The sequence below is a fragment of the Dendropsophus ebraccatus genome, chromosome 3, assembly GCF_027789765.1.
Source record: "Dendropsophus ebraccatus isolate aDenEbr1 chromosome 3, aDenEbr1.pat, whole genome shotgun sequence".
Taxonomy (NCBI): Eukaryota; Metazoa; Chordata; class Amphibia; order Anura; family Hylidae; genus Dendropsophus; species Dendropsophus ebraccatus.
In genome coordinates this window covers 34,537,073-34,557,599 of record NC_091456.1, presented here as the reverse complement: position 1 = coordinate 34,557,599, position 20,527 = coordinate 34,537,073, and the positions used below count along the sequence as shown (strand labels likewise).

At 40.5% G+C, this 20,527-nt stretch overlaps 1 protein-coding gene across 4 annotated transcripts in view; it reads left to right on the top strand.

Annotated features, from left to right (window-relative positions):
• Positions 1-20,527, top strand: part of MYO1H (myosin IH) — a 111,909-nt gene that overhangs the window by 2,382 nt on the left and 89,000 nt on the right. For 2 of the 4 annotated variants that reach the window (XM_069961379.1, XM_069961375.1), the window contains exon 2: positions 10,559-10,634. In XM_069961379.1, coding sequence (XP_069817480.1) covers positions 10,559-10,634 — 76 coding nt within the window. Of the gene's footprint in view, positions 1-10,558; positions 10,833-20,527 lie in introns of all 4 variants that reach the window. The other 2 variants (XM_069961377.1, XM_069961376.1) reach the window with 1 other exon arrangement.

Sequence of the window (20,527 nt, the reverse complement as noted above, 5' to 3'; positions counted from 1 at the left end):
GGTGAAACAACAGGGTCTCCTTTCCCCTATACTATGCAGGGATGGCTGTTGTTTCCCGCCCTTGGTCAGGTGTTCACTGGTGGGCAGGTTACAGATGAGGTGTTGCAGCTTGCCTGGCAACAGAAGAGACAGACACCATGTGACTTTGGTCTCAGAAGGGAGGGGGAGGACAGAGATGCAGAGACAGAGTGGACCAGGAAGTAAGGAATTTACAGCAGCTTTAGGCTGGGTTCACACTATGTATATTTGAGGCTGTATTTGTGAGGCTGTATAGCAACCAAAACAAGGAGTGGATTGAAAACACAGAAAGGCTATGTTCACATAATGTTGTAATTGAGTGGATGGCCGTCATTTAATGGCAAATATTTGCTGTTATTTTAAAACAACGGCTGTTATATTGAAATAATGGCAGTTATTTACCGTTATATGACGGCCATCCACTCAATTTCAACATTGTGTGAACAGATCCTTTCTGTGTTTTCAATCCACTCCTGGTTTTGGTTGCTATGAGGACCTGACTTGAGGACCAAATACAGCCTGAAATATACTGTGTGTGAACCCAGCCTCAGGGTGTAAGTCAGGATGTGCTGCAGACAAACGGACCAATTCATGTAATAGAAACCTATTAACACAAGCTTAGATTATAGGTGGGGATTGAACAGGGTTAAATCTTTCTTATCCCTAGTTCCCCTTTAATAGTATAAAGTGGTGATGGTGTAGGTACAGGAGCTGCAACGGTTGTTTTAAACGGCTGGAACTCCATTTTAAAGGATAGAATTGGAGATAACACCAACTCCAGTTACCTATAACTAATAGGATACTAGACAGTTTTTACTGAAAGATAAATTATACTGCAATAAATTAAAGGGGTACTCCTCTCAAACAGAACTTCTCATATGTTGTTGCCCATAGTGAGACTAACAATTCCTTCCATACTTGTTATTATCTATTCAGTCTCCTTCCCCCAGTTCTGAGCTGCTACTTTCTGCTGAAGACACAGATATCTATGTGAGCCTTTCTTCTGGAATGAATTGTTAGTCTCACCATGGGCAGCAACATATCAAAAGTTATGTTTGAGTGTAATACTCCTTTAACCCCTTAAGGACTGAGACAATTTTCTTTGTGCTTTTATTTTGTTCTTGTGTTTAAAAGGCCATAGCGCTTGCACCTACAGACACACATGAGCCATTATATTTTGCAACACCATTATACATTGCAATAACAGATTTAATTTTTCCATAAAATATGCTGCACAACCGGGTAAAAAAAATTTGTGCAGTGAAATTGAAAAAAAAAAAGTGCAGTTCTTTTCGTTTTGAGGGGTTTTGTGTTTACGCTGTTCGCCCAATAGGAAAACTGGCATTGTAACTTGTATAACTTTTATTTAATTTGTTGGCTTTTAAAAAATTATGGGGGACATTTACTAAGGAGTCTAATGTGTGTGACTCTTCTAATGGGAACTGGTGGATATTTTGTTTCAATATCTTGTGACTGATTTATTAACATGTAGCACTGCTGTAGTGAATTCATCTAAGTAAAAAGTCGCAAAAATTGCACAAGCATATTAACCTGGTATTGACCCAGAAGTAAGCCTACACCTGTTTGTGCCACTTTTCTAAAAGTTGCAAATGATAAATTGGGAGCTATGCAAACTTTTGGGTGAATAAAACAGGCAGATATAAAAAAAACAAACATTGCATCTAAAAAATATTCGCCTGTCAAATATTGGTTCATAAAATCCAGTCATTAACCTAAAAATAGGCGCAAAGCCCTTAATAAATTTCCCCCTAAAGCTTTAAAAAAAAATCCTAAAATTTCTTTAAATTGCTCTATTCTGATCCTTATAACGCTTTTAATTTTTAGTCTATGGGGCTGTGTGAGGTAGTGTAATTTTCTACGCCATTATCTGTACTTTCTATTGGCACTTTGCAGGCATATACTTTTGATCACTTTTTATTACATTTTTTCTAGATTTGATGGGACCAAAAATCAGCTTTCCACTTTGGCTTTTTTGCACTAGAACTTGAGGTTCCCCTGGGCGACTTCTAATACAACTGCACTGATCTGTCATAGAGATCAGTGCAGTATACATTATACAGCACTGATCCATGAGATCAGTGCTGTATTGCTTTGGGCTGCCACCGCTCAGATCTATAGAATGTAGGCAATTTAAATGCAGCTGTCATCTTTGACAGCTGCATCTAAATGGCTTATTAGCCGGATGTGGGGATTGGCTGCACCGGCCAATACCCGCGGTCCTTGGCGGAAGCACCATGAGCCCTCTCTGTTTCTCCTTAATGGAGGCATTACGAGTGTACTCGTTATGTGTTGTTAAGGGGTTAATTATGCATTGAATTGTAGAGGCAATTAAATGACCAGATAGAGGAATTCGCAGGTGTCATCAGGTGAGATCAGTAAATGATACATTTTTGAAGTGCCCAGCTCCAATCTCTGACATGTTGGAGGGGCTTCAAAAGACAGGTGGGAAACAATTGTTTTCAGCCTCGTGAAGCTTCAGAAATCGGGTCAGTATGATATGATGACAGAAATGAACACCGGAATAGAGGTTCATACTTTTCAGCGATGAGTCATGGTTTTGTCTTTGAAAAGTGAAAGCTGGAGATTGGTGTGGAGATCGCATGAGCCACACTATGACAAGGCGTTTTATGAAGGAACATTCCTAATCCTATTCTCCCTTATTTGTATTTCAAATTCATTAAAGGGGTAGTGCGGCGTTTAACATTTATTTACTAACACACATTACAAAGTTATACAACTTTGTAATGTGTGTTATTTAAGTGAATGGCCACCTTCCCCGTGTTCCCCCCTCCCCAGAAGTGTGGTGCATTAGACTCACCGACCCCGGCCGCCATCTTGGATCGACAACTTCATCTTCGGAAGCCGGCTGAACCACTCCAGCCGTCCCTCATGCTGGCCCCCCTCTGCCGCATCATCAGCTGCTCAGGCGCGATTGGCTGAGCACAGTTATGCTCAGCCAATCACGGCTGAGCAGCTGATGACGCGGCAAAGGGGGGACGACTGGAGCGGTTCGGCCGGCTTCCGAAGATGACGTTGTCGACCCAAGATGGCGGACGGGGTCGACAGCAATTGAGTAAGTATAATGCACCACACTTCTGGGGTGGGGTGAACACAGGAAGGGGGCCATTCACTTAACTAACACACATTACAAAGTTGTATAACTTTGTAATGTGTGTTATTTAGTGAATAAATGTTAAACGCCGCACTACCCATTTAACTGCTTGGTGTTAGGTCTATTTGGTCATGGAACCAATGACAACCATTTCTCTGAAGTGTCCCAGGAGCCGCACGGTTACACACGGTTACAGTAGGGGGAACATTTGAATAGGCCCGCAGCTTCGCGCTTCAAGGCGTCTGTAATCTACAGAGTGTGTGCATGCGGCTTGTCATGGAAAGATGTGGCAGCAGAGAGCACCATGTTAGACTCATAAAAATACACCACTTCCTGCAGGACATACAGCAGCTGATAAGTACTGGAGCCGATGAAGGCCATGGGCCGAAACGCATCTTCCTTTTATACCTACTTGATGTGACACTTAAAACAAGCATTCGAGAATTTGGTGAGTGCCGAGATACTTCCTTAGGGTACAAACACAGGGCGGATCCGCAGAGGATTTCTTGCAGCAAATTTGCAGCGATGCGAATCCGTTGCAGACCCCTGTCCTATAATGTCCATGAGCAGACATGTCTATGTCCGCAGCCCGCCCTGTTAACCCCCCGCCGGACGGTGCATATACATTACGTGCTCCACGATCTGGCTTGCTTCAGGGGTTCCCGGCTAGATGTCCCGCTCAGCCAATCCGTGTGCTGCCCCGCCACATAGTTGACTGCTCAACTGCTCCTCTGTATTTCCTACACCTTACTTGAGTTTTCCCTATTGAAGTTAGTGCTGGAACAGCCACAATGACATCATGGCAGATAGGGCATGCTACAGTTTGGATGAATAAAATGCAACAAGATCCTAACGTATTCACTACACAACTACATCTTGCCGCTGCAGTGCTTCTACAGTAAAAGAACACTGTTCTTTCTGGAATAACACTATTGTAGTACTCATTTAACAAAGGCGCTGGGCCCCTATTCATTGACTGGGCCCCATAACAGCTGTTATATGTGTCACTCCAGTAAATACCCACATGTAAACAATATCTAAATAAATAATGTATATCTCTTGTTAATTTTTTTTTCTTCAATTACATTTGCCCCCTTTCTTACTGGCAAACAAACACCATGGATATTTCACACTTTGGGTTTCTGTTTCCTGTACAGATTGGTGCATTGTTGTCAACCATCACTTCCATTGTCAGTCCGTGCAATATATAACGTAAAGATCACATGACACCTACAAAGCACCTTGATAGAAATAGTCTTTGTTGTAAGAGGCCTATAACTTTCATGTAAATAATATTAAAGGGATAGTTATTCTTTTATTATCGCATTCCAAAAGCCATAGCCTCTATATTTTGTAATATTTGTTTATTATTTATTTATTTATTTATTAGAAACAGAAGATTGTCGGCAGAACATACCACCTGGTCTAGTCTTCCCTTTTAGTAATTCTTTTCTTATTATCTCAGAGTAGATATATGTTTTTCCCAGGCAGTTCCACTGATGAAGGAGTGAACCTGACACTCTGAAAGGCGTATGGCTAAACATTATGCTCCCACACATGTGTAAGAGCAAGTCCTGTACACCATTTTAACTATTGGGGCCCCATTCAACGTATGCCATTTTCTCCAAACAAACTGCTGGTTATACCTGAATATTGCTGCATCAGAAACTGACAAAAAAAAGACGGTGAGAACATCCAGAGCGCGGCCGCGCAGAGTGTGTGAACTGCTCCTGCCACTACACAAGGACACATTGCCACAGGCTGGCCCTGATCACTTCTGCTGCTGTATCTCCATCGGGACGGGTGAGAGGTGTCACAGACACCAGACGCTTTCTTTACTACTACACAACCTCCACCCTAGACAAATAAGCATGTGTCTGTAGAATGTACTTGGACTGGCACTGTAGTACTACAGATCCCAGCAATCCCAGTCATTCCAGTACTGGTATACTGACATACACACTACAGATCCCAGCAATCCCAGCCATTTCAGTACCAGTATACTGACATACCACAGATACTCACCAGGCTCATGTCTCCAGAGCAGTTTTTGGCAGCAGCATATGACTAAGAATCCTGCTGAAAATCTACAGTTTGTGATTTTCTATTGTTGGTTATAGACTATCTATGGATTGCTATAATTGTTGCTGATTGATACAAGGTTGCTACCTTGGGGAGCACAAACTGCAACAACTACGTGACTGCATCTGAACTACTGTACACAGCAAGCTCCGTGGCACATAGCTTCCTATTATATCTATATCTATCTTCCCTGAACTCTATTATATCTATAGCTACTCTGCCTATTGCTGTTCGGACATCACCCATTACAGACTTAACCTGCAGTGCTGGTATTCATTTATTTATTTTCCCGCCAGGGCCCTGCGGCATTTTTACTAGTATCTTTTATTGTACTTTATTGTTTCCATGATCATTATATGTGATTTTATATATTCTAATTAAATCAGCATTTTATATTGTTATTTTATTATGTATTCAATACTATATCACATAGGGCTGCTGTGACTTAGAGGACTATATAATTTTTGTTTACATTTCTTGGTAATCATATGCCACTATAGGTAGGGGCAGACTATATATTTTAACCTCAGTCATTTGCACTTAGACCTGTGAGCTGCACCACTTCTCCCCTTTCGTTCTATAGGCATCTGACTCATCTCTGCAGCGCGCGAACGGCTTTGGGCACTAATATCTTCGTCCTCAGACCGGCTCCAGGAGTGGGACTTGCCGGAAAGGGTAAGTATACGGGGGCTGCATCGGGGGAGTTGGGAGGGCTCTGTGCCCGCATCCCTGGTGGCAGGTTCCCTTTAACTATGCAAGGCTAACCTCTGAACATTATCTATAGTTTTTTTTCTATCTACTGGTGTCACCTTGCACTGTAATTCTGTACAGAGCACTTTCCAGCACCATACTTACCATTAGAGACAGCTGAATCTGTTGCAGCCATACAAATATTATTATTATTATTATTATAGGACAGGATGTTTCTGCTTAGTTGTAAGCCTAGTGAAACTGAAAGATTTAAAGGGAACCCGTTGTTATAACTTTTAAAATCTTAATCAGCAGGGGATGTTAAATAAAGCAGAGTTGCAATTTATGTGAATTCTTTCTTTCCTTTTTTTTTTTTTTAATTATCATGCTTTAAAACAAAGCTATACTTACTTGTATCCAGGTCCAGTCTCCTGATGGCAGCTTTTAGTTTTGCGCTGGTTAAAAAAAATAGACTAAACACAAGAAATCCCAGCCAGTACAGAGTTTTACGGCTCAATGCATCTGTCAATCAAATGACTGCCTTCTCTGTGAGATGACCGCCACTTCCTGTGTTTGGAGCATGCAGCAAAGGCATAGGATTTACCATTATATAATTAAAACATGTAAAAATAGTTAAATAAATAAACATGGAATATATGTTTTGATCTATTATAATACAACAATATTCTTCCCACACGGTGAGCGGCGTAATCGAAAAAAAGAGAAAATAGAAATCATGGCGCAAAAAACGACACCCCAAACAGCCCCGTAGGGGGGGGGGGGAAATAAAGAGTCACAATAGAATAAATTTTATAATTATTTGCAAAAAAAAAGTTTTACTGTAAAAAAAAAAAAAGTAAAACATTTGAAAAGCTATGAAAACTTGCATATCGTTGTGTTCTGACTTAAGTATAGAATAAAGATATCATGTCATTTTTATCGTAAAGTGCATGGTATCATAGTCCCCATAATGAGATATTATACATATTATCAATAAAGACACAACAACAGCTCTTCTCTCCGCCAACGGACTGCTGCACCTCGCTCCTTCTCCTTCTTTTATGCTGCTCCCGCTTTACTCCTCGTGGGATCCAACGCCAGGTGCTTGCCCATGCAGATCCTTGGGTGTCACAAGGCACGTTGGCCACTACCATCACCATACTTAGGTGACAGGATACCATGTGTACCCCCACCCCCCTTTACTGGTGATCTGCTGAACGGGCGCGGGTACTCACATTATACAGACATGGGAAAACCCCCCCCCCCCAAAGTTACAAAATTGAATTTTTTCCAATTTCACCCCATAAATAATGTTTTTGGGATTCTGTCATACATTTTATGGCGCCATAACAAAGTGCACTTGATCCTGAAAAAAACGCCCATACAAAATGTATAGCAGAACAAATGGGCAGATCTAATAGTCAATGTCTGTGACATGGTGACAATGTGTGTACATACAGAAAGGACAAATGAACGATTATCGTTTTGTGTAAATACAGGCAACGATCAAATGACCAACAAAAAATAGTTTATTGTTAGTTTGCTGTTGACACCACAATGACATAAGAGGTCGTAGCTTGCTTGCTCCTCAGCATCGGCCCGTGTAATAGGGCCTTTAATAATTTGCTCATCGTTCACTGTAATTCTACATTCGTTCACTAATTGTTCAGTGTAATAACACATCGTACCTTCATTTCCTGTACCTTCAGTTGAGTAAACAATCGTCGTAGCGATCATAGTTATGACTGTAACTACCGACTATCATTCTGTATAATATGGTGAACGATTTCAGGTTAACGTTAAATAATCTCGCTTGCGATCGTTAATTGTTTAAAAAAAAATAATTCGTTTGATAGGACCCTCAGAACTAATCAGAAGAAAACAAGGTTACAGTGAGGTAAAGAGAAGTGATCATGAATTTTTGAGAATTGGATGAAAATTATACTGATTGATTACCAATGTGCATTTGCCAAAGAGATGACGCAGAAAGTTTTGTCTGGTGCCATTCTAACAAATCACATAAGTATAAGGACTGTAGAAAACAGTTGCATTTTCCCACCTTATTATTATATAGGGTGACATACCAGGTAAAGTATCAAGGAAGATGTTGGATCCACACCAAGATGGTGGGGAAGCAACAGGGTTGAAGGGGTTATCCAGTGCTACAAAAACATGGCCACTTTTCCCTCACTCTTGTCTCCAGTTCAGGTGCGGTTTGCAATTAAGCTCCATTTACTTCAATGGAACTGAGTTTTAAACCCCACCCAATCTGGAGACAAGAGAGGGGGAAAAGTGGCCATGTTTTTGTAGTGCTGGATATCCCCTTTAAGTAGCCTTATTGAACTGCTTTGATAGCACAGTTAGAAAAAGAGCTTCTATTCAGAGAGTGAAGCTGCAATGCACAGCTAATACCTACATTAGGCATTATACAGCTGCGGAGACAAGTTGGGTCTGAGCAGGAGACTTAAAGGGGTTATCCAGGGTTATATAAAACACATCTACTTTTCTTTTTTTTATAAACAAAAACAGCACCACCTCTGTCTTCAGGTTGTTTGTGTTATTACAATTCAGCTCCATTCACTTCAATGCAAAACAACACCTAAACTAAGAACAAGAGCGGTGCTGTTTCTAGAAGAAATCGGCCATGTATTTGTAGGACTGGAAAACCCCCTCACACGTACAGGATCCGCAGCAGATTTGATGGCCCAGATTCGATTTGCTTTGAATCTGCAACTTCAAATCTGCACCATCAAATCTGTTGCGGATCCTGTACCTGAATGAATATATGTTTTGTACAGTGTTCCTTTAACCCCTAGACGACCCTGGACATAGGGTTACGTCTTGGAAGTCTGTCCCCAGACGACCCATGACGTAACCTTACGTCATGGGTGTTATTCCCGCTATGAAGCGCGCTCCGGAGCGGAGCGCGCTTCATAGGAGGTGGGGGCCGGCTGCAGTGAGCAGCCCGGACCTCACCGGTAATAACACGCTGCAGCGATCGCGCTGCCGCGTGTCATTAACCCCTTAAACGCCGCTGTCCCCTGTCACTTACCGATCGGGACCCCCGCAGTGTGACTGCGGGGGTCCCGATCGTTGAAACGGACTGCTGGAGGTCTCTTACCTGCCTCCATGCGGTCCGATCGGCGATCTGCTACACTGAGCCTGCACAGGCAGGCTCAATGAGCAGAGCGCCGATAACACTGATAAATGCTATGCCTATGGCATAGCATTCATCAGTGTATAAATCAAAGTAATGTATGTACAAGTCCCCCAAAGGGACTTCAAAAGTGTAAAAAAAAAAAAGTTCAAAACACTAACACACAACCCCCAAACCCCTCCCCCAATAAAAGTCTAAATCACCCCCCTTTCCCATTATATAAATAAAACATGTAAAAATGAATAAATAGATAAACATATAATATACCGTAGCGTGCGTAATTGTCCGATCTATTAAAATATAACAAGCGTCATTGCGACCGGTAAACGGCGTACACGAAAAGAGGGGAAAAAGTGCGCAGATTACCGATTTTATGTTACATTATATATTAAAAAAAATCAATAAAAAGTGATCAAAACGTCCGATCTTCACAAATATGGTATTAATAAAAACTAGAGATCATGGCGGAAAAAATGACACCCCATACAGCCCCATAGGTGAAAAAATAAAACCGTTATAAGCGTCACAATAGGCCCATTTTATTAATATTTAATTGCCAAAAAAAAGGATTTCATAAAAAAAAAATATATATAACATTAGAGAATCTGTGTAACCTGCATATGGTTGTGTTCGGACTGACCTATAGAATAATAGTGTCATGTCGCTGTTACCATATAGTGCATTACGTAGACACAGGAACCCCCCAAACGTTACCATATTGCATTCTTTCTTACAATTTCACCTATTTATATCTTCATAAATAATATATTTGGAATTCCATCATACATTTTATGGTAAAATGAATGACGCCATTACACAGTACAACTATTCCTGTAAAAAACAAGCACTTACATGGCTTGTAGATAGAAAACTGAGAGTGCTAGAGCTCTTAGAAGCGGAGGAGGGATAACCGAAAACACTAAGATCAAAATTTGCGCGGTCCACTGGGTCATTTTGGGTCTGGTCCTCAAAGGGTTAAATATATGTGAAACAATAGCATTTATAATGGGATATACACTAGATAATAGTGTGGCCCATTGGGCATTTATTAGGGATTCTGCGCCTACTATATGTTCCTGCATGTGCCTGCACTGTACTGTTATTGTATAATAGCCATTACCTTTAGAAACATGGAAACCAGAAAGCAGGCAATGCATCAGTGTTATCATAATGGTCGCATTCTGTCTACAAGAAGTGATTTCTTTACTACAAATCATCATTTACACTGCTTTGGACCAGCACATAAATCTTATGTAAGATAAATGAGGAATACTTCCCTTGCTGGGTTACTGTACAGCTATATGTGAACAGATAAGTAAACATGCATAACAATACATCATTCATAGATGAGGAAAATAATAACAAATACCCGCAGTTTACAAATGCTACATGCGGACTAGATGGTATTTCAATGGTGACTGATCTCACTGTGTGTCCTAGATTATATAAATGCTCTTTTTTCACTTTTTCTTGTCTAGAAAAATCCAGACTTCTCCTTTGCTAACAGTCAGCAAGTCAGGGATAAGTGCATCTTTTGAACCTGCGCCTGGACAGGTCTGATTCTTCCCTTCCCTCCACACATTGTTCCGTTACATCCATCTATTTAATCATCAGACTGTGCGTATTGTAGAAGTAACAGGCACCATCTGTACCATCTCCTGGGAATCATGGTATGGCCTTGTATCCTTGTTAATGTAGCTGTAATTTGACAATTACGACTAGAAAACACTGGATTACAGCATCTGTACAGAGGTACAATCTATGCGGATTAAACCTTTATAGGATATGTTAGGATATGTTACCACCTATACATTTCTAGTCACTTATGAGAAAAATGCTGATTTCTCCTTGGAAAAGTGAGACATTAACATAACAATGAGCATGTCATTTATACTATGTCATCAGAAGGAAAAACAGAGAAACACATTGAAATTGCTGAAAAACATGTTGTTTACTAGTTTTTCCAACACAAATTATGATTTAGATTGAGTTTTGGGGGAACTGATTTGTGGGTGTAAATCTGCCCTGTTTAAAAACGCCAGCAAATGTAACCCAGGTGCTGCAAAAAAAATCCACATGAAATTCACAAAGAAATGTACTAAATCAGCAGCAAGTCATTTGAGCTTTTATATATATATATATATATATATATATATATATATATACACACCAATTTCCATACAGTATTTCTAAGGGGAGGGGTATAGATGGCGAATTTACAGTAATAACAAAGCAAAGCACTTTGTTAGCTTAGCAGTCGGCTTATCAGCCAGCTTCTGTCGAGCTCTGTGCCGCTCTGGGTGCCTGAAAAGCTGGATCCAGTCCTAGGAAAGCAGGAGCAGAGCGGCACAGAGTTTAAAGTTGGCCGGCTGACAAGCTGACTGCCAAGCTAGTGAAATGCTTCACTTTGTTAATACAGTAAATTCGCTTATCTCTGGGGTTCACGCATAATTTTTTTTTGTGTTATTTGTCAATATTTTTTTTTTTTTTTGAGCCAGCAGACAAGATAGGTATAAGTCTTTCCTTCATATTGCTATTCCTTTTAGATCCACTCCTGACTTTGCCCCAAAACTGACAAAAAACACTGTGTGTGGAACCCCCTATTGCATTCGTATTAGTTTTTGTTCACATCTTCATCAAGCATATCTATTGTTCTGCTCCATCATTGGACAGTGAACACCATTGACCACAGAGTCCAGCATTTCAATAAAGCTGTCCCACTTGGATATTTTTGGCGAAATCTGAGACTCAGGCTTCTGATGGAACCTCCAATGCATATGTGAACAGGTCTTAGTGCTGTATATCACAGTATTTGCGTATTGTTGAAGGTTTTACTATGGCACAATATTACAGGGACTACAACTAAAACTGAATTAATGATTTATTTAAAAAAAATGAGGAAAAGGATAACGATTTCATACAAACAATTTTTGTTTAAAGGATTGTTAGTCTTAAATGTCCTAAATCTCTTATATAATTCCACAATACTATAGAAAACAAACAAAGTGGAACAATAGCAAGCAAAGCAAAACAAATAAGGTCTACAAAAGGCATTAGTGAGCTGAAGCATGGCTGACTACATAGGGGCAAAAGTCAAGTTGGCTTTTTTGTGTCCACTAATGAATTACTTTGTCATTCTAGGTTATTTACCCACAGACCATGGGGATTCTTTGAGGTGCTGTTAATGATGCGATTTGTGTTGTGTTTGTATTACAGTTTACAGACTGCATATATCATAAGATTATACATTAGTTTACCTTAAGATATTAATACGGGGCAGAAGGTCCAAACACTAAATATAGTACAAGACATATGGCATTATTCACATGAGGCCATCCTGTATTGATTGGGGGATAAACAAGTTTTTATTGCAGCTTTTCTAAATGAATGGTTTGTCATTGTTTAAGGCTGCCTTTACACAGAGAGATTTATCTGACAGTTTTTGAAGCCAAAGCCAGGAACAGACTATAAACAGAACAGGTTATAAAGGAAAGACCGAGATTTCTCCTCTTTTCAGATCCATTCCTGGCTTTGGCTTCAAATATCTGTCAGATAACTGTCTCTGTGTAATCGCACCCTGAGTGTTCATGCAGCTGTTCCTTGCATTTCTTCTCTCCCCACATTTGTGGTGTCAGTTTATCATATGTATTGGAAAATCTCCCAAATTTATATAATTATAGACCCCCAATCACTCAATGGACACCAGAAAAGTGTAATTTTGACTTCCAATTGGGTGGTTTCCAGTGGGGTCTTCATTCTTTGCTGGATGGAATAGAGCACACCACTGCTCTATTCCAGAGAGCAGGATCCTCTGAAAAAAGTATACTATGTGATAGATAGATAGATAGATATTTTTTATTTAACAAAGGAGTCTATTTATGATGGATACCACTTAAGGCTGGGTTCACACTGCGTTTTTGCGATCCTTTTTTTCCATCCAAAAAAAAAAAAAGAATGAAAAAATGGATGCATTTGTGTGCATCCGTTTTGATCCGTTTTTCTGTTGATTTCCATTCCAAAATGGACTTCGAAAAGGAACAGATCAAAACGGATCAGTTTTTTTAACAGACACAAAAATGAGGTCAACTACGTTTTTCTGTCCATAAAAAAACCCAGATGCGCTTTGATCCGTTTTTTTTATAATGCAAGTCAATAGAAAAACGAATCAAAACAGATGCACACAAATGCATCCATTTTTTTTGCAAAAACGGATGGAAAAAAAAAAGGATTGCAAACATGCGGTGTGAACCCAGCCTTACGTGCAATGCTTTACCATATATGTGATATGATTAATATCAGCTCATAGGAACAAAATACAGTCCTAAAGATGGTTCAGAGACATAAGGGGTTGTCCATTTTAGACAGGGAGCAAGAAGGATCAGCAGGAAATGGGCACTGTTAGCAGGAGATCAGTGAGGGGAGTACTACTTATTACTTTTTTTTTTTTTGTCCTGCTGAACACTATCACCTCATTTGAAGGAAAAGTCCTACCAAATTTAAAAAAGGGAGAAAGGCAGGAGTATGTGGGAAAATAATAAACAACCTAAACTCCCATCTTTGTGTCTCTGCTTTGCCGCTCCCAGGTCCTGCTGACCACCAATGGATGTTATCTCAAGCTACAAAGCAGTTATGTTACGTACCCGGCTCTTCCAGCTGCAGTGTCACGGCCTGGCCGAGCAATTGCCCGCTCATCCAGTCAGTGACTAGGTTGGTGTGCCGCCTCAGTCACTGATTGGCTGAACAGGAAATCACTTGGTATAGGATGTTGCACCTAGGAGAGCTGGAGATTACCGGAAGCTTTCAATGGGACCTGGGAGCATCGAGAATCGGTATAGTTTATTATTTTCCCGCACCCCCTGGCCTCCTGACTTTTTTTTTATTTGTTGGGACTTCTCCTTTAATTGTTTCAAACTACAGTATTTAAGAAATTCCATTCAGAAATAGCTTATTTATTGAGAGGGTAAGTGGCATTGCTTCTCTTTTACACTGCTCGGCTATGTTCACACAATGTTTTTTCAGCTCCTTTTAAAATGACGTCCGTTATTTTGAGTCTAAAATAACAGACGTCATTTAGCTGTCTGGTGTTCCCTAAGTGCAATGACGGCTGTTGGTACATTATTCTAGTTTAGGATTACGAATTGCCCTTTGGATGCGGCTTAATTGAAAAGTCCAGTAGTGAGAAATAGTGATCGGCACTATTGCAATGTGAACACGGTCTTATGAGGATATCTTGTATAATGATGATGATGATTGAGTGACTTACGTCTGTAGAAGTGTGCTGACGCACGCGAAACGGCTGTTATGTGTTCACCTCATGGTGCTGGCGTCCGCATCACCTAAAAAGAATGGACTGATTTTATGAAGCTGCAATAAAAGTTATGTTTTATGGTGAGTGCCCTTCCGCTACTTCTTTTCTTAGTTTTAATTGAAAAGTCCATTTAATTTAATAGTAAAAAAGAGAAAGAACGGTGAAAAAAGAAAAACTGTGTGTGAACTACTAATAAAAAACATCCGCTGTTTGCAAAAGACGTCCAAAAATAATGATCATGTTAATTATTTTGATGTCCGTGGTAAAAACGCCCGTTATTCAATAGATTGTGTGCATTGGACGTCCGTCTTCCCATTGACTTCAGTGCATTGCCATTGCAGTCACTTAAATCGGACGTTATTTTAAATTGCAAAAACAGCCGCCTTTTCTCCATTTTTGATGTTGTGTGAATATAGCCCTTTTCTATTTTCACCTTATATTTATTTAGAGTTTGTGTTGTCAAATTGCACTGTATATTGTAAATTCTTATTTGCAATACATACTCTAGAGAAAACAGCACTATATATATATATATATATATATATATATATATATATATATATATATATAGCAGTGTTTTATAAATAAATAATAATAATTAGATGTTTATTGCGTGCCCCTGCTATTGTACTATCCAGGTAGAATTGCTGTAATATAATTATGACTTTTTTTCCATTGACTAACCCGGCTTTATCACAATTTGCCTATTTCTATATATTATATAAATCTTTTTGTCGGTCTTGAGTATTTATTGATCCTCTCATTTAAATGCAGGTAAAATAATTTTTTTTGTTTGCAGACCCCCTACACAAAAAGAGGCTTATGTAAAGCAAGTACCAGAGTGTTCCTGCGTGATAACATTTAAATCTGTTCATCCCGTTCAACTCTTTATAGTAATCATAACTCAGACACCGTCATGGGGACAGACTGAGTTATTCATTGTGATGGATAATAGGCTTAAAAACGAACATTTTCTGAATCATTTCATGGTTAGAGGGAAGACAGTCAATTAAGTGTTGGTGTTTAGTAAGGAACCCTGCAAAGACCTGTCAACAATTCAGCGGGATAGGATTTGCTCAGTGACCTACAGGGCCTTGAGGTTCACAAAACCCAATGAATGGATCAGCTTTTTATGGGCTTTTTCCAGACAAGAACAACCTGATTTGTCCACTGATAAGGTTGAACGAATCAGTGAAGGAAAAGAGAACAAGAGAGTATAACAAAAACATATATGTTACAATAAGAATGATGTATTATATTCATGTATACATTGAAGGCAAAATTTATAGGGAAGTAAGACTGAGAAAAAAACATTTATTCTTTTTTTTTTTTTTTTACATAACTGCAGTATTAACTATAAAAGTTTTTGTCAGGGAACTGGGGTCATTTTGTAATATGATCAATGGACATGACATCATAATTCATCCATATACTATTTGTAACTAATTAAATATAAATGTTTCTGGTTCAGATGCAATTTTTTGTGATTTTTTTTAAAATAAAGTTGCATTTAAAGGGGTTATCCAGCGTTAGAAAAACATGTCCATTTTCTTCCTGAGACAGCACCACTCTTGTCTCCTGTTTCCTGTTCAGGTGTGGTTTGCAATTAAGGATGGGTTCACACGTAACAGAATCGCAGCGGATTTCATGCAGGATTACATACTCAGGAATAGTCATCATGCTGCAAGTATGTAAACGGCAGCCCCCTAACCCCCCACGGCCCGGGGTATAAATTACCGGTCTGTGCTTCAGCTTGTTATGTGTCTCCTGGCTCACCCAATCAGTGCACTACGGCAGGACAGCGCAATGATTGGCTGAGCGGGATGTCAGTCTATGCACCAGGCCGTGGTGGTCGTGGGGAGGTTAAGGGGGCTACCGCTTACATACTCACAGCAGGATGACAGTTCCTGAGTATGTAATCCTATTGAAACTGAAAACAGCACAGAAGGGGAATCGCAGTGGATTACCCCAGCCCCTTAAGGAGATTTCTGGGTTGGGGTAATTTTTGGGGAGGATGAAAAAAGTAACTTGCTCTTACCTCCCCCGCTCCAGCGCTCCTGGTCCTGGACGCTTCCTGGTAAGAGAGGGGTCCTGGGACGTAATGTGCCAGGCCTGCTCAGCCAGTCAGCAGCTGTCAGCAGGCTCCTGCCTCGGCCGCTGAATGGCTGAGCGGGCCTGACATGTCATGTCCCAGGTCCTGAATCAGACCCAAAAGCTGGATTACCCCTTTAATTAATATGTCTATACAGTAACTCGGTCCATTTGCCTAACGTGAATCACAAACACACAACATAACCCATAATTTCCATCTCTAGAAGACTGCATTAGGCACTATCTACAGCACAGGGGTGACACTCAGGCCCTCCAGCTGTTACAAAACTACAATTACCATCATGCTTTGCTATAGCTTTGGCTGTTCAGGCATGATGGGAATCATAGTTTGGCAACAGCTGGAGGGCCTGAGTTTGACACCTATTATCTACAGGGTGTACAGACTTTTAAGGCACTATCTATAAATGGCATAGACATTTCAGGCACTATTGTATCTACAAGGGACACAGCATGTGGAACTAACTACAGATGGCACTGTGTGTGGTACTAGCTACAGGAAGCACAGCATGTGGTATTAGACACAGGGGGGCACAATGTGTGGCACTATATTCAGATAGCACAGTGGGTGACACATAGAAGATTGTCAGCAGAAAAAGACCACCTCGTCCATCTAGTACCTGGTCCCACAGCCTGTCATGCGGGGACGGGTAAGTCATGATTGTTTATTATGTTCCCCCCGCCAGCTGAATTTTTTATTTTTAAATCGATGGATTTCTTAGTTCTAGTGCTATATATGTACTGGGCTTGGTTCTGGTGCTGTATATACTTACAGGTTCTTGATTCTGGAATTCTATCTCTGTACTGAGCTTGGTTCTGATACTGCATGTATGTGCTGAGCTTGGTTCTGGTACTGTATCTGTGCCTTAAAGGGAAACTGACAGCATGGCTATGCATATATCACCTCGCATCAATTGCGCTCATCTCTATTAACTACAGTAAGTGAACGGTTCATGTCTAGGAAACTAAGTATACACATATAGGTCTATACTCTATGTAATGGGTGTAAGCAATTATGAGCTATTCCCAGGGTTACCAGATGCATACCAGGTAACAGCCAGCTGCTGAAACTCCCCAGCAGACTGGAGCACAACTGCAGTCTCAGCGAGACAATAATATTTTTTAGTGAAAAGTTTACTTCATTGGATACATTAGATGAAACTCCCGGCACTCACCATATCCATCATCATATTATTTTATTCGGTTTCATAACCACAATAGTGTAAACAGCAGAACGCGTTTCGGCCATAAGCCTTCGTCAACTGCTTAATACAGTTGCCAGTTGATGAAGGCATATGGCCGAAATGCGTGCCAGGATTTTTATCTAATATATTGTTGTGGGACTGTGCTCCTTTCCTTGTGCACCACCAGCCTGGCCGCTCTGATTTCTCTTCGTACTTTATTGGATACGTCGGCTTCATATCAGTAGCAAATTTTCAACCACACAAAGAACAAACAGTTAAATGAAACAGACTTGTGCAAAGCCAGATTTTTAAAATAGTAGTTTTATATATATATATATATATAGTCAGCTGTTATATATACCTCTATATAACATGGTTTTACATTTCCAGTTGTATACTGTATATTGTGTAGAAGGAGTCTGGCAGGAACCAGAGCTGCTGTAAATCACTGATGTTTGTATCATTTGCCCTTTAATTGAAAATGACATTTGCTATAAATTAGTCACAATTAAGTAAACAGTTGATAGTGTGCAACATTAACTTTGACACTGCATAAATTTAGCGCCTGGCAGAATTCCATTGGCAAGCTCATTTGAACAAGCTAAGCACATAACATAAATTCTCTAGTCTATTATTTTCATGTCACATTGTTATTGGACCATATCGTGCAACACACTTAACAAGGGCGTGACTGGGGACTACATCAATTTATGCCAAATATTGGTCCGGTTCCCAATTAAATATAACATTAGAAAGAAATTAATCTGGTCTATAGACATGTTAAAAAAAATGTCTTTTAATAAGTTATAATACAGTACAGTAGAGGTCTACAACATTTAGTTCTTCAGCTCTACAATGTCCTGTATGTCTTGTCAACTGGTCAATCGGGGAGTTGTAGTTTGAGAGCCTCAGGTTTAAAGGGGTACTCCAGCGGGGGGGGCATTTTTTTCCTGGCGCTCCGGTCCCCGGACGATTCCTGGTGTCTGACGCGGGCCCGAGACGTGACGTCTCAGGACCGCTCAGCCAGTCAGTGACGGAGGCGGGATCCGTTTCAAGTGCGCTCAGATCCCGCCTCTGTCACTGACTGGCTGAGCAGACCTGAGACGTATTGTCTCCGGCCCGCGTCAGACACCAGGAAGCGTCCGGAAATCGGGGAATGGAGCGCCGCGATGCGGGACCCGCCGCTGGTTCGGGGAGGTGAGTGGACGTCGTTTCCCTGAGCCACCTCATCCCCGGTCCCAGGAAAATAATGCCCCCCCGCTGGAGTACCCCTTTAAGATCAGTTCAGCAAAGTAATATAAAGAACATATATCCTTCAGGCCTCTACAGGGACTGGATGGCATTTATTGGGAAAAACGGCCATCTATTAATAATGATGGCCTCAAATAATGAGATGGCCGCTCTTAGCCATTAAATGATGGCAAGTTCCTGTAGTGGGAACATAGCCTCATACTGGACATTCATTATATTCTAATATTTGCAACATGGGCTATGACTACAGAACGTCTTTTGTTGGCTGTTTGACAGCCGTTCTTTTTGGACGGCCGCCATTTCACAGCCAAATAACATCCATTATTTCAAAATAGCATCCATTCTTTTGAAATAGCAGGCGTTATTTGGTCGTGAAATGACGGCCATCCAAAAAACGGTCATCAAACAGCCAAAAAAAGATTTTGTGTAGTTGTGATTTTGGAACTTGCATACGTGACCAAGTTGGGCATTTCTGGTCCAGCAAGTCTGTTGTCTCCATCATCACAGAGAACATCCAGCCCTTTAGAAAAAGTATACTCACTTTCAGTTCCCCACTGTTCCAGCACCACTGCTGCCACTTCAAAATCCTCATTCCCTTAACCAGGGAATTTTCTTTTTTTAAAAAGGCTGGGTATAGATATATTTAAATTGATTAAATGTGTAAAATCCACAGTAGGTTATCGCCTAAGGGCAGCTTTATATGTAGTGAATTGTAGCGGATTTCACACTGCGAGTTCAGCAGCGAAATCTGCTGCGATTCCCACTGCTGTGAGTTTAAATGGGGTTACATACTGATTGGCTGTGCGGGACCTACTGGAGCCTCAGATGCAGCCGGAGCGCAGACCAGGTAAAAGTATGCTCCCGGTGGCAACGGGTTAAGGGAGGTGGCATTTACATACTTGCAGCGAAATGAAAATTCTGCTGCGAGTATGTAACCCCATTCAAACTCACAGTAGAGGGAATCGCAGGATTTCGATGCGGAACTCGGAGCGTGAAAAGCGGGGGAAAAGTGGCCATGTAGACTTCTCCTATAATGTAGTTACACGTGAAGTAAATTATCTATTCTTCTCATGGTCCCTTACCATTCTCATATTCTGATCCAACTCAAAGATAGCTAAGATAATTGATACACTTTAAGGCTAGGTTAACACTAAGTAAAAATATATATATTTTAAAATAACAGACATTATTTGCACAATGGGGGCAGTTATTATGAAAGACAGCCGTCATTTTTACATCTAACCTCTAGCATCTAGTGTGAACCTAGGCTAAAATTGTTAAACCCATAAAATAACTAAACATCCTAAAAGGTTTAGCACGTAGCATGTCTGTTATTTAAGGGTCTATTTGCTTGATATTAGCTTTTGGCCTCCAGAACTCTTAACAACCCTAATGACATTCTGATTATTTGTCTGTATACCTGGGAGGACCCACAAGCCTTTGTTAGTCAGATACATCCTGCCAGGACCCTGGCTCCAGTTCCCCTTCCTGACACAATCTGCATGTTATCCGACCCTCATCACTTCCCATTACCCCAAACAAGGCCTGACAGCCAGGGACAGTCCTCATTAATTTTAATTGGGCCAGAAAAATTA